Source organism: Gossypium arboreum, chromosome 1 (genome assembly GCF_025698485.1).
Source record: "Gossypium arboreum isolate Shixiya-1 chromosome 1, ASM2569848v2, whole genome shotgun sequence".
Taxonomy (NCBI): domain Eukaryota; kingdom Viridiplantae; phylum Streptophyta; class Magnoliopsida; order Malvales; family Malvaceae; genus Gossypium; species Gossypium arboreum.
In genome coordinates this window covers 122,183,323-122,196,037 of record NC_069070.1, presented here as the reverse complement: position 1 = coordinate 122,196,037, position 12,715 = coordinate 122,183,323, and the positions used below count along the sequence as shown (strand labels likewise).

Below are 12,715 nucleotides of genomic sequence, written 5' to 3'. Positions count from 1 at the left end.
TTATTGTGAGTTATTTCCAATGCTAATTTAAAATTCCCTATCATTGTTATTTGAGTTAATTGCATTAGAGATCCCTAAATTATGACCCTTGTTTCAAATTGGTCATTACATTTTAAAACATTTTTATTACATCCTATTATATCAATCAAGCTTTTTCGTTATTAAAATCGTTAAATAACACTTCAAATCTTATATAGCTAAATTTAAAACAAAAATTAAAAAAATAAAATTATCGCATAACTTTTAAAAGTAAACACTAAAAATAAAGTAAAATTGAAAAAAAGAAAAGAAAATAAAGAGTGAATGATAAAACTTTTTAAAAGATTTGAAAACCTCAAAATTAATATTTTTAAAATTTTTATTTTAAATTATCTCACTTAAGATTTAACATGTGATTTAATAGTTAAATTAATGATTTTATTAATTGAAAGACTTAATTGACATAACCTCGATAGTTTACGATGTAAGATATTAATTTAGAATGCGAGTCATTTTGAGGATGTTTGGTGGAATTCACTCTTGTTATTTTATATCCATAGTTATAGTTTGGGTTAATATGATATTTAGTCCCTAAATTTGATAATTAGATTCATTTTGATATCTATACTTTTTTTGTCCACTTTGATATTTGAACTTGACAATTAAGTCCATTTTTTCTCCCAGATTTAGCAAATGTAATAATTTGATGGCATGGCACTTTGAGATTGTGTCATGCCATCAAAATTGGATAGAGTCCAAATTCAATGACCAAAATAATCCTAGTTGCCAAGTTTAAGTATTAAAGTGTACCAAAAAACACAAGTATCAAAATGAATCTAATTGCAAAGCCCCAAGACTAAAAGTTATATTAACTCTTTTCATATCTAGTTGTTTTTTTTTTTTTATTACTATCACCTAGTTTTAGGATAGATTTTTACTATGTTTTGACTTTTTAGTAAGGACGTAGTACTTAGATCTTGATGGCTCGGGTTTGAATCTCAACACGCTCAGGTATCATACTTATATTTTCTCTTAGATTATTATGAATTTAAATTACATTATGTATGAGTATTGTCCAAAATTATCTTATTTTATATTCAATAAATGTTAATATAGAAAGAAAATAAAATAATAAAATTTCCATGTGTAATCACTAGATTACGACAGCTTGATTGGTGGGGCATTATAAGTACAATATTAGATACATTCAAAGTGAAAAAAGGATTAGGAAGTGATAGTTGGAGTTGGAGAGGGGAAAAGGCGTAGGCTGGGGTGTAAAGTGTTTGGGTTTTTCTTGATGATATCAAACAAGAGGTTGCAAAATTTGCAATTATGAGTTTGGTTGGAAAACTTTGTAATTATCTACTGAGGTTGAGAGCTTCTGAGGTGCCAGCCGAGCATGAAAGTTTAATTAGTTATTATACTCTTGAAAAGTATTTTATAAGGTGAAATTTCAACATAGTTAACACCAAATTTTACCATGAGTCAGGCTGGGCAAATATAAAATTTTATGTCTGTTTTTTGGTTTAGCTTTAATTTTTTTTTTTAAGTATGACCCAAATAAAAAATGTTAAATTTCTAATTTGGCCTGACTAAATCTGCATTAATTTTTTATATTATTTTTTATATAAAAATATAATACATCATATACACTAAAAACATTAAAATAAATATTTTTCAACAAATTGAAAATGCATTAAAAAAAGTTATTTTACTTAAATAACACTAAGATAATTGTAACTTAGCAAGCAAATGCCTCTAAAACAATAGCAAAATTAATAATAAAATAAGAGTTATACAATATCTAAATAATAACAACAAAATGACAACAAACAACAGTGGAAAAAAATTTAGGCAAATTCGGGTTGAGCCCAGGCCAACAAAATATTACCCAAGACCTAAGCCATTTAGAAAATTGACATTATTTTTTGTCCAAATCTATTTTTTTAAGTCTATATTTTTACTCAAACCTCTCACTTTTCGAGTTGGCCTTTAAGCCTGAGCGAGCGGTCTAGCCCATGAGGCCATGACCATATCTAGTTAACACTTAACATTCACTGCTTAACATAATTATATTTTGAAAGTTTTTTTATGATTTAGTAAATGAAATATTTTATCTAGAGTTGAACTACAAATAAAAAAATCCATGTCATTTTATACAATAAATGTTAACTTTGTTCCGTTTGACCTTATTTGATTCTTTTTAATAATACATGAATTAAATTAATCAATTTAACAATAAATGGGCTATTTGATCCAATCCGTATAATAGAGGGACTTCATAGGTACTTTCACTCATATATATCTCTATTTCTATTTTAATAAAGTCCTTGATTAAGTTGCTCTTACTTATCAATCGATCTCAATTCAATTAAAAATTGATTAAAATCTTTTTTTACAAAGTATGTTTTATATTATAAGGGTGTTTTTGTTTTTTTATTATATATTTTTATAAATAAATAAATAAATTTACGCATAATAACATTTGAACCAAAGGTATTATAAATAATAAATTTTATATTTACCAATTCAATCAAAACATTCATTAATTTTCATATAATTTTTAATAAATATTTAAAAATATATAAATATTTATCAAAAAATAACCACAAACACTGAAATTTTAAAGAATTATTAATTTTAAAATTTATTCTTCAAATACATAGCGGCTCCGATTCGACTCAATTATACCCCTATTAATAAAATAAGTATATTTGGTTTGAGATAAATACCCAGCTGAATAACCCAATGGGCTTAGTCTAAGCCCAAGACCCATCTACTTTTATACTTTAGTAAGCCATTATTAGGCTTTGAATTTCATAAATATATACTTAGCTTAATGCATAATTTGCTACTTAAGCTTAATGTTTAATGTAGTATTTGTGTTGTTGTTTTTTTTTTTTCAATGTGGTACATGTATTTGATAAAAGTTGTACATTTTGGTATCTGAAGATAACAATGTTAATTTTTAAGTGTTTAATTAAAGTTTTAGAGTTGATTTAATGAAAGTTCATAATTAGATTCTTAACTTTCGTCAAACCAACTTTAAAACCGAATTAAATTACATCTATCGGATTGTAATTGAAAATTTAAAGAAATTCACAATTAAAACTAAATTTATTTTATTAACAAAATCATGAAAATTTCAAACCTAATAATATTAGCAATTAAGTTTCTTCAAATCAATACTAAAACCCAATTAAATATTAAAAGTTAATATACTTTTGGATATCAAAATATATATTTTTGTTAAATACAGGTACTGAATTGGATAAAAAATAACATATGTACTTCATATAAGATTTCAAATATATTTTTAATGATTTTTAGAGAAAATGTATTTTTATTGATTGTTTTAGGGTGTTCATATTTTTTTATTTTTAATAATGTTTTTAAATGATATTCAATTTTGTTTTTATAATTATTCATAGTATTTATTAAAATTAAAATGCATATAAATATTCTAAAAATAAATGACTAATTAAATAATTTTTAATATTGTTTTTAAAAGGTTTTTAGTAGTATTTGTTTATTTCCTAAAATTTTGTATAAAATTTAAAACTTTTTAATAAAATTTTATTTTTACAATTATGAAATCTTATAAAATCTAATATTTCATTATGACATTTCTTAAACACTATTGATTATTTAATTAACTAATTTTTAATTTTCAAAATTTTCTTCATACATACTATATTCTCTTTCATTGTTAACTTTTAGCATTATTTGAAAAAAAAATTGTATAATTTAATGATATATTTATAACAATAGTTATAAATTTTAGGACCCTTTTAAAGGATAAATTATTTTAAACTATTTTAAAAAAATTTATGATATCTATTACAATAAAACAAATTTAATGGATGTTAAAAATTAAAAAATAAATATAAAAATTGAGAGAGCGCCACTTGTTATAAATTTAGTGTATATAGTTTGTTATATTAAATATATATGATTTATATAACATAAAATTAAATATATAATAATAATTTAAATAAACATTAAAAATAATTTAAGAGTGTTAGGGTATGGGCCCATAGACCATAGTTCTGGCTTATTTGATTGACATTAATTCCCAACTGAACTATTCATAGTCCATTTGGTTCTGGTTTTATTTAGTTTTTGGGTTAATATAGTTTTTAGTCTTTGAACTTTGTTAATTAAGTTCACTTTGGTACATGAAATTGGCAATAAGGTCTATTGTAGTCCTTGAATTTGGATTTCATCACAACTTGACAACATGACAGTCCAAAATTGTGTCACGTCATTAAATTTCTATATTTTCCAATTTCAGGGGTAAAAATAGACATAGTTATCAAATTCAAATATCAAAGTAGACAAAGAAAATTAAGGGCCAAAGTGAACCTAATAATCAGATTCAAGGACTAAAAGTTAGATTAATATCTTTTTACTAACTATTCCACCCTCTTTCTTTGCTTTTGATAGATAATATGTATTTATTTCACACTTTTTTTAAAGGGAGAATATTTGATGCCTTGTCGAAACATAGGTTTCATGCATCATAAACAAATAATAACATGAACATCATCATTAAATAAAGCAAAAAATAGTGAAGGACTTATAAATAAATACTAAAAACTTTATTTAAACATAATTAATTATAAATAATTGTCAAAACCTTAAACCCAGCCCACCTTAGACACTTAAATCCAAGATCCTAAATCCGAAAGTTATTAATATATATTTATAATACTAACGATTAATGCTTAATCCATTGATTGTGCATGAGACTTATGCACCAACAAGACATCAAATATTATTTATTTTTAAAATAATTTGTTTATAATAAAATTCAAAATTCATATTTTATATTTTTCTTAAATAATTCATGTAGAGTTTTTATATCAAATGACACACTTATACTATTTTTTTTTTTTGGCTTTTATTAAAAACTCTACAAATAAAATTATAATCGATTTAAATAACGGGAGTTAGGTAAGATGATAAGGGCCTCTCTTACCTTAATCAGTAGTTGAGGGTTCGATCTTCACCCTGCATATGAGGTAACTTTAAAACTCGTGACTAGTGTCTACCCCTTAATGGGCCTGCTGAATGTGGAGTGTTTGTTATTGGGCTTCCTCTTTACCTTAAACAATATATATAATGGATCTATGAAATAATTTATTTTATTTTATTATTGTTCGCAGTTGTTCTGTCATTCAATAAATAAATGTGAACATTAGCCACTTATTGGGCATCCTTTGGCATTTTCTCTTACATGATTGGGACATGCATTCACTTTGTTTGCTAGACTAGTTTTTGTCCTATTGGTCATACTAATTAATTATTAAAATCGATAGTACAACTTATAATATTTCTTAGGTTTATTTCCATAATTAATTAAATTTTAGTATTAAATTAAAAGAAAAAAGACAAAGGAGCCGACTATTGCATGTTGGTTCTTCTTTTACTTGTCTAAAATATAATAATTTGTTGACTAAATGAAGGTTAATTAATTATTTTACAATTAAATTGATGTTTTATTTTACACGCGAAAAATGTGGTAGAAAATAAATATTTGGACACACAAAATTAGAATATTGTTATTAATGTCTATGATAAAAAAAAAATTCACATCTTATATTTTTCATAATTTGTTCCTTTCTCGAATGATTAATTTTAAAGAAATATAAAATTTATTTTATAGAAAAAATATAATCACGAATTTCAACCTTCTACTTTACAAAATTAAAATTTAGTCTCTATTTTAATTTGTTAAAATTTGGTTCTCATATTTTTACGAAAATTAAGAAGTAGTTAATCCAATTGTGAGATATTGCTAGACATTATCGTTAAATCATTGACCTAAAATTACTAGTTCAATAATTTATATGTAATAAATTAGTAAAAACTAGTTGTTGAAGTTCTTGTGTTTATGAACAACCAGTTTAACTTTTCAGTTTTCATGAAATACGGGCCAAATTCTGACAAACCAATATAGAGAGTCTGATTTTTTAATTCTTATAAAGTAAGGGGATGAAATTCATAATTAAAAATTAATAATAATAACAACTTAAGTTTGTTTCGTAAAAAAAACCCATCAAATATAACTAGATAAACAAAAATATTTATTTTCATCAACATGAAAATAGATATGTTAAAGGGTTGAATTATTTGTTCAATCCAACAAGTTCGATTCAAGAGCAGTACAGAGGCCTTCCCCAATGGAAATTTGCTTGTTTAGACCCCCTAAAATAATAAAATTATAAATTAATATATAGTAAATTGCATTTTGGCCCCAAAAATAAAAAAATTCTTTTTCGTCCCTTAAAAATGATGAAATTATAAATTAATAAATGATAAAATTATGTTTTGACCTCTAAAAAATTATAATTAAATTTCATCACTCTCTAAAAGAATTTTTAGATTCGCCTCTGCATGGTAAATTTGCCCTTTTAACTCCTTTAAAATTTATGAAAATATAAATAAATATAATGATAAAATTATACCTTAACCCTCCTAAAATTTATTATTCAATTTTGGTACATTCTAATTTAATTTAATTTAATTCAACTTGAATTACTATTATGATAAAAAATACAATTCAAAAGTATTGATTGGATCATCTTTGAAATTCAACCTGTTTTTAAGCATTAATTTCTTTCTAGAACGTCTTTTGGTTTATCATTAAAGACGTTGAATTACTTTCATTAACATCATCAAATGCAGATTATAACACTATAATTAATTAATTAATATTGATAAATAAACATATGGATAAAAAAAATAAAGCTGTTATTTGTAATTAACAAACAGCAAACCTCAGCAAAAATCACTTCCATTGACTGATGCTAAACGTGACAATAAAATTTTATTCAATATTATGAATTTTTGTTTTAAAAAAGTGTACATAATTACTTAAACTCACATAATTCACTGTTAATGTGTAAGTTTGTACGTAGATATTAGTGAATTAAATATAATTAACAATATTGTATTGATATTTTCATAAAGAAATTATATTTGATGTGCTGACAGGGAGAGGACATGTAGGGACGTTCGCCCTCTCGACAAAGGTAAAATTGCAATATAATCCTTTAAAAATCTGTGATGTATTATAAATTAATACAATAATAAAATGGTAATTTGACTCTTGAAAGAAATTTAATTTAATTCTAGCTTTCTTTAAAGTAACTTCGAGGTTTCATCCTGTTGATACTATATAATTTTATGCATTGCAAATGAATTAGATTATGATATATCATCAAAAAGTTTAATACTTCTGTTTTGGTTCATATCAAATCATTTTATATACTATTATCCAGAGTAGGGGCGAAGTCAGAACAAACTTTTAGGGGGTTGAATGATTAAATCAAATTTTTATAATTTTAAAGAGGTCAAAGTACAAATTTAACTTTACTAATTTAAAATTTAAAATTATTTTAAGGGCCTAAATAAAAATTTTCTATTTTAGGGGGCCCTGGGCCGCTGCGAGCCCCCCTGTATCTGCCTCTGATCCAGAGAGATCAATTAAAGATCATAATCAAGAATGATCTTTCAGCTTGTTTTAAAAATCTCAAAGTTCTACATCGGCAGGGGTGGATGGTCATTAAGACCTAGAGGGCCCTTGGCCCTCCAAAGTTTTGTCTCTCAAATTTTTTATAAGTTCTGATTTAAACTTGATTTTTTTTTTTAAAAAAAGAATCATTTAGACACTTTATATTTTTTGCTAATTTTCATAAACCTCCAAAAATTTTGAACAGACCAAAATTTTTTAAAATTCTAATTAAAACCTTCATTTTTTTAAAAATTTTAGTTCGGTCCATCTAAAACTTAATGCCACATCCACCTATGTGTATCGGTTCCTTGATGTATTTGGTGGCGGGGACAAGGGCATAGATAAGGAAGGCAAGCAGTGTCCTTAGCCCTCTCAAAAATAGTAAATGTGTCTTTTAGTCCTTTTGAAGTTTATGAAATTACAAATTAATATAATTATAAAATTATATTTTAACCTCTAAAAATTGATGAGATTTCTCTGTCTCCTAAAATAAATTTTAAACTTTGCTCTCGAGTAAAAAAAATTATTTCATGGATTATTTCCACCACATCATATTGATCCCACCTAATTAAAATAAAACACATCATCTTTGATTTGAAAGTTTAATCCAAATGTGCCGTGAACAAAAAATAATTATCCTTTTCTAATTGAACAAACCATAGATAATAAGGTGGAAACAGTTCATAAAATAAATTCTCCAAAAACAGAGATGAGGTTAAGACACTAAATGCCAAAACCCTAAAATTAAAATTACATAAACTTCGATTTTAATAATATTCAATCATTTGATTCATGGATAAAGCATAAATTTCATTCTGATTTTTATAAATAATTTTAGTGTATTACAAATGAGAATATTTAAAAGAATAATGATAAATAAAAGAAACTGAAAACAATAATCGCAATATTTTAAATAATACACGTAAAACGTGTCGCTCTCTTCGGTCTAAAAGGGCACATGCATGGCTAAAGACTAAATAGTATACAAATAGCTTTGATCGCAAGGAAGCTGAACCAGAGAGTGAGTCGACGGTGGGTGGGTGGGTGAGTGAGTGACTCAGTGAGTTGAAGGAAAACATGGTAAAGAAACCTTGCTGTGATAAGAGCGGGCTGAGGCAAGGAACCTGGACGGCGGAGGAAGATAGAAAGCTAACAGCTTATATTACCAGATATGGCTGCTGGAATTGGCGTCAACTCCCCAAGTTTGCAGGTAAAAAAACACAACATTCTATAGAAACCCTAAAACACCTCAAAATTTTTTTATAAAACGATAATGATTGATCGAAACAGGAAGGGGTTAGGGCTAAATTATAAATTTTTTAGAGGGTCAAAATGTGATTTTACCTAACTTACAGCTTTATAATTTATAGAGGGATTATAACTGATACTTCTGTCGTTTTTGAGGGTCAAAAAATGTAATTTTATGTAACTTACATAGAGGGACTGGATTAATATTCCACTGTTTTAAAAAAGGATTAAGAATTGAAGTATAAATTTTTAGGAATCAAAACGCAATTTTATCTTTGCACTAGGAATTCAGCACTTCTCTAGGGACCAGAGTAGCATTTCTTTAGATTGAAATGGTTATAAGCTAATTGTTCAAGGCATTTATTTCGGGTTATTTCATCTTACATCCTCAAACTATGACTCGAATTTTAGATTGGTTTTCAAACTATAAAATATTCTAATTGAGTCCTCAAAGTATCAATATGATATTGATTAGATCATTGTCAACTTAAATTTGATGTGGAGCATATTTATGAAACATGGGTCAAATTGTAAACACATGTGTATGACGTCGTGTTAAAAAGAGAGATCTAATTTATCTAAGCTATCTATGGAGCAGGTACATACTTATCGCAGTTTAATCCAAGTGTTTTAAATATGCTTCATATCAAATTTGAATTGACACTTACTAATAAAAAAGGCTTGATTGATAAGATACTAATATTTTGAGGACACAATTTGAACATTATAAAGTTTAGGGATGTTTGGTGGAATTATCTCCTTCTTTTCAAGATGTCTGCATGCATGGATAGATGGTACTGTTTCAGGTCTGGCGAGGTGCGGGAAGAGTTGCAGGCTTCGATGGATGAATTATTTAAGGCCAAACCTCAAGAGGGGGAACTTCACCAAGGAAGAAGATGAGACTATCATCACTTTACACGAATCTCTGGGAAACAGGTAATACAACTATTAAGTTCGAATTTAAGAATAACAACAACAAACCATTACAATGAATTTTCATAAAAGGAAATTTATATATATTTTTTGTTAAAGTGGCCCCTAAGCTATAATTTTGTTTCATTTTACCCAAAAAATATAGTTTAAGAACAAAATTAATAGTTTAAGAACATTTAGAAAAAAAAGCCTTTAAAATCAATCTAGAATTAAAGGTGAGTTTAGAATATAGTTTAAATCCTTCTTAAAAACTATAATAATATAACATTCATGAAATGTAGGTCTGAAAAATAGATTTAGATAAAAAAATAAAACTCATTTTCTAAACAGGTTCGGCCTGCCCGAATTTGCAAAAAAAAAAAGGTTATTGTTTTTTAGTGTGTTGCCACTATTTTTTTCATTGTTTTGCTATCATTTAATTATTATATTATTATTATTTTGTTGTTATTTCTTGGATGTTGTATAACTCTTGTTTTATTAATAATTTTGCTTCTATTTTAGAGGTATTTGCTTGCTAAGTTGCACTTATTTTAGTGCTATTTAATTTTTTTTTCATTTGTTGGGAAATAGCTATTTTAATATTTTTAGTGCATTTGATGTATTATATTTTTAAATATATTTTTATATAAAAAAATAGAGAATTCTTTAATGCGGGTTAGGCTGGATTTTAGTATTTTCATTTGGATCGGGCTTAGAAAAAAATTTAGGCCCATATTTTGAGTCGAAATGAGCCCGAACCTAGAAAATGAGCCTAAATTTATTACTTGACTCGACCCTACCCATGGATAACTCTAGTTTAGAATATAATTTAAAGCCTTTCTAAAAACGATAATCATGTAACATTCGTGAAATATATATATATATACCCTAAAACACAAATATAAATTCAACTTATTACCTCTTTTTAAAATATATATAAATTAATGATTTTTATATACAATTCCTATTAATGTTATAATTCCTTCAATTTATAAATTAGAGAATAGTACGTCTTTTAAATGCGCTCAAATCCACGTCCTCTTATAAGTTACAACAATAACGATGTCAACTTTATAAATGATGGTTAAATTTGTAAGTAATAATAAATAAAAATAATCAATGATAGAGATCTTAACACGTAAAGCAATTCTAATAATGTAATTCTTAGTTCCAAAATTTGGTAACTAAGTTTATTTATATATATATTTTGGTCCGTTTTAGTGCATGTACTTATCCGTTTTTTCTAATTTAACACTAGAACTTCTATAAAATTGTGATGATACTACGACAGTTTAAAATTGTATCATGTCATAACTTGAAATTTTAAATTAATTATTTTAAGTTTCAGGTGATAACATGCATGGTGGTAAAAGTACTACAGAGACTCTTGTATCAGGAGATAGATTACATTTTACCCTTCTACTAAAAAAAGGTCAAATTAGTTCTTGTATATTAGATCAAAGAGCAATTTGGTCATCTGTTAAAAATTTATCCATTTTTACTGTTAAAAATTGGTCCTTAAATATTAGCGTGAGGTATATATGGCACGCTACATATAATTGTTTAGTTGTTTTGTTAGCCACACCAATTTTTAACAATAGAATGGATGAATTTTTAAACAGAAGGGATTAATTTACTATTTGATCTAATGTACAAAGACTAATTTGTCTATTTTTTTAGTATAGGAGGCAAAATATAATCTGATTCTTAATATAGGCCTTCATGGTAATTTTACCTATGAATTACATTATTTTTTTCACAATATGCAGGTGGTCAGCCATTGCTGCCATGTTACCAGGAAGAACAGACAATGAAATAAAGAATCATTGGCACACAAATCTCAAGAAGCACGTTAAACATAAGCCTTCAACCACGAAATTACACGATAAATACACCAACAATCAAAACCTAAACGACGACCATCTTCAAATAAACCCGATCATTCCGCCATTGATCCTCGAAAGCTCACCACCACCACCATTATCAACCAATAGACAAAGCCCCTTCACCACTACAGATAACTCAGTTGAATCGACCAAAGCTGACTCTGTTTCTGATTTTTGGTCCGAACCATTTCTGTTAGACATTTTGTCGGACGATTTGCCGACGATGGGTGCATCCGCAGGCTTTGAATTTGATCTTCTTGATGGAGAAATCTTATCACCTTTCGGTTTCTACGATGATCTTGAACCCTTCAGCTTCTAATATCAAGTATCATATATAGGGATATGGTCAATTATAGTTTTGATCCCTTCACTATGTTTAAATTTTGTTAAGTGGAGGCTAACTTTTTCTTAAGAGATCTTGAAAGTGTCATTCGTTCAAAATCAACAAATCCATCAACAGGTTAGTATCATCCTCAAGTTAAGATTTTGTCTCTTGACTCCGTCAAGAGCCCAAGCTAAAGGCTTGATTTGTGCCATGCATCACACACAACCACCTATACCAAGGGGGCTTGCGAGTCGTGCGCTTGATAGGGTTTAAACCCTTGCCCCTTATATGGAATCTAAGGGCATTTATACTACCAAGTGCACGGTGCATGGTCCAATTCGACGAGTTGCTCTTGATTCGAGAATCCCACCTCCATCTTGTGCTATCGATGAAGTCAGGAGACAAAACCCAAACCTGACTCGAGGACAATTCCAACTTGTTGATTGGTTCATCAACTTCAGATGAACAAGACCTTGAAAACTTCTTTGAAAGAAGTCGGTCTCCCCTCAACAAGTTTATAATCTAGTCCCTATATTTTAATTTAACATAATTTAGTTATTTATTTTTATAATGTCATTAGTTAATTCAGTTACTAGCATTAACCATTCTGGTTATCATCTTTGATTTTTCTTAAAAACATCATTTCCAACACAAAATATTCGTGTGATCAACATGATAGGTTGGAAAATTTGTTTTTGAGATTAACTAATGACATTATAAAAGTAAAAGACTAAATTCTAGCATTATTAAATTATAGGGCTAAATTTTAAATTTAAGTATAGTAGAGGATATAAATTAAAATTTGACCATTTAGTTTATAGCTCGTGAATTTATATGTACGTCAAT

At 26.9% G+C, this 12,715-nt stretch overlaps 1 protein-coding gene across 1 annotated transcript; it reads left to right on the top strand.

Annotated features, from left to right (window-relative positions):
• Positions 1–8,575: 8,575 nt before the first annotated feature.
• LOC108481302 (transcription factor MYB30-like) lies at positions 8,576–11,863 on the top strand. The gene is made up of 3 exons (XM_017784454.1): positions 8,576–8,708; positions 9,553–9,682; positions 11,428–11,863. The coding sequence occupies exons 1-3, from the start codon at positions 8,576–8,578 to the stop codon at positions 11,861–11,863; spliced, it is 699 nt and encodes a 232-aa protein (XP_017639943.1).
• The last annotated feature ends 852 nt before the right edge of the window (positions 11,864–12,715 follow it).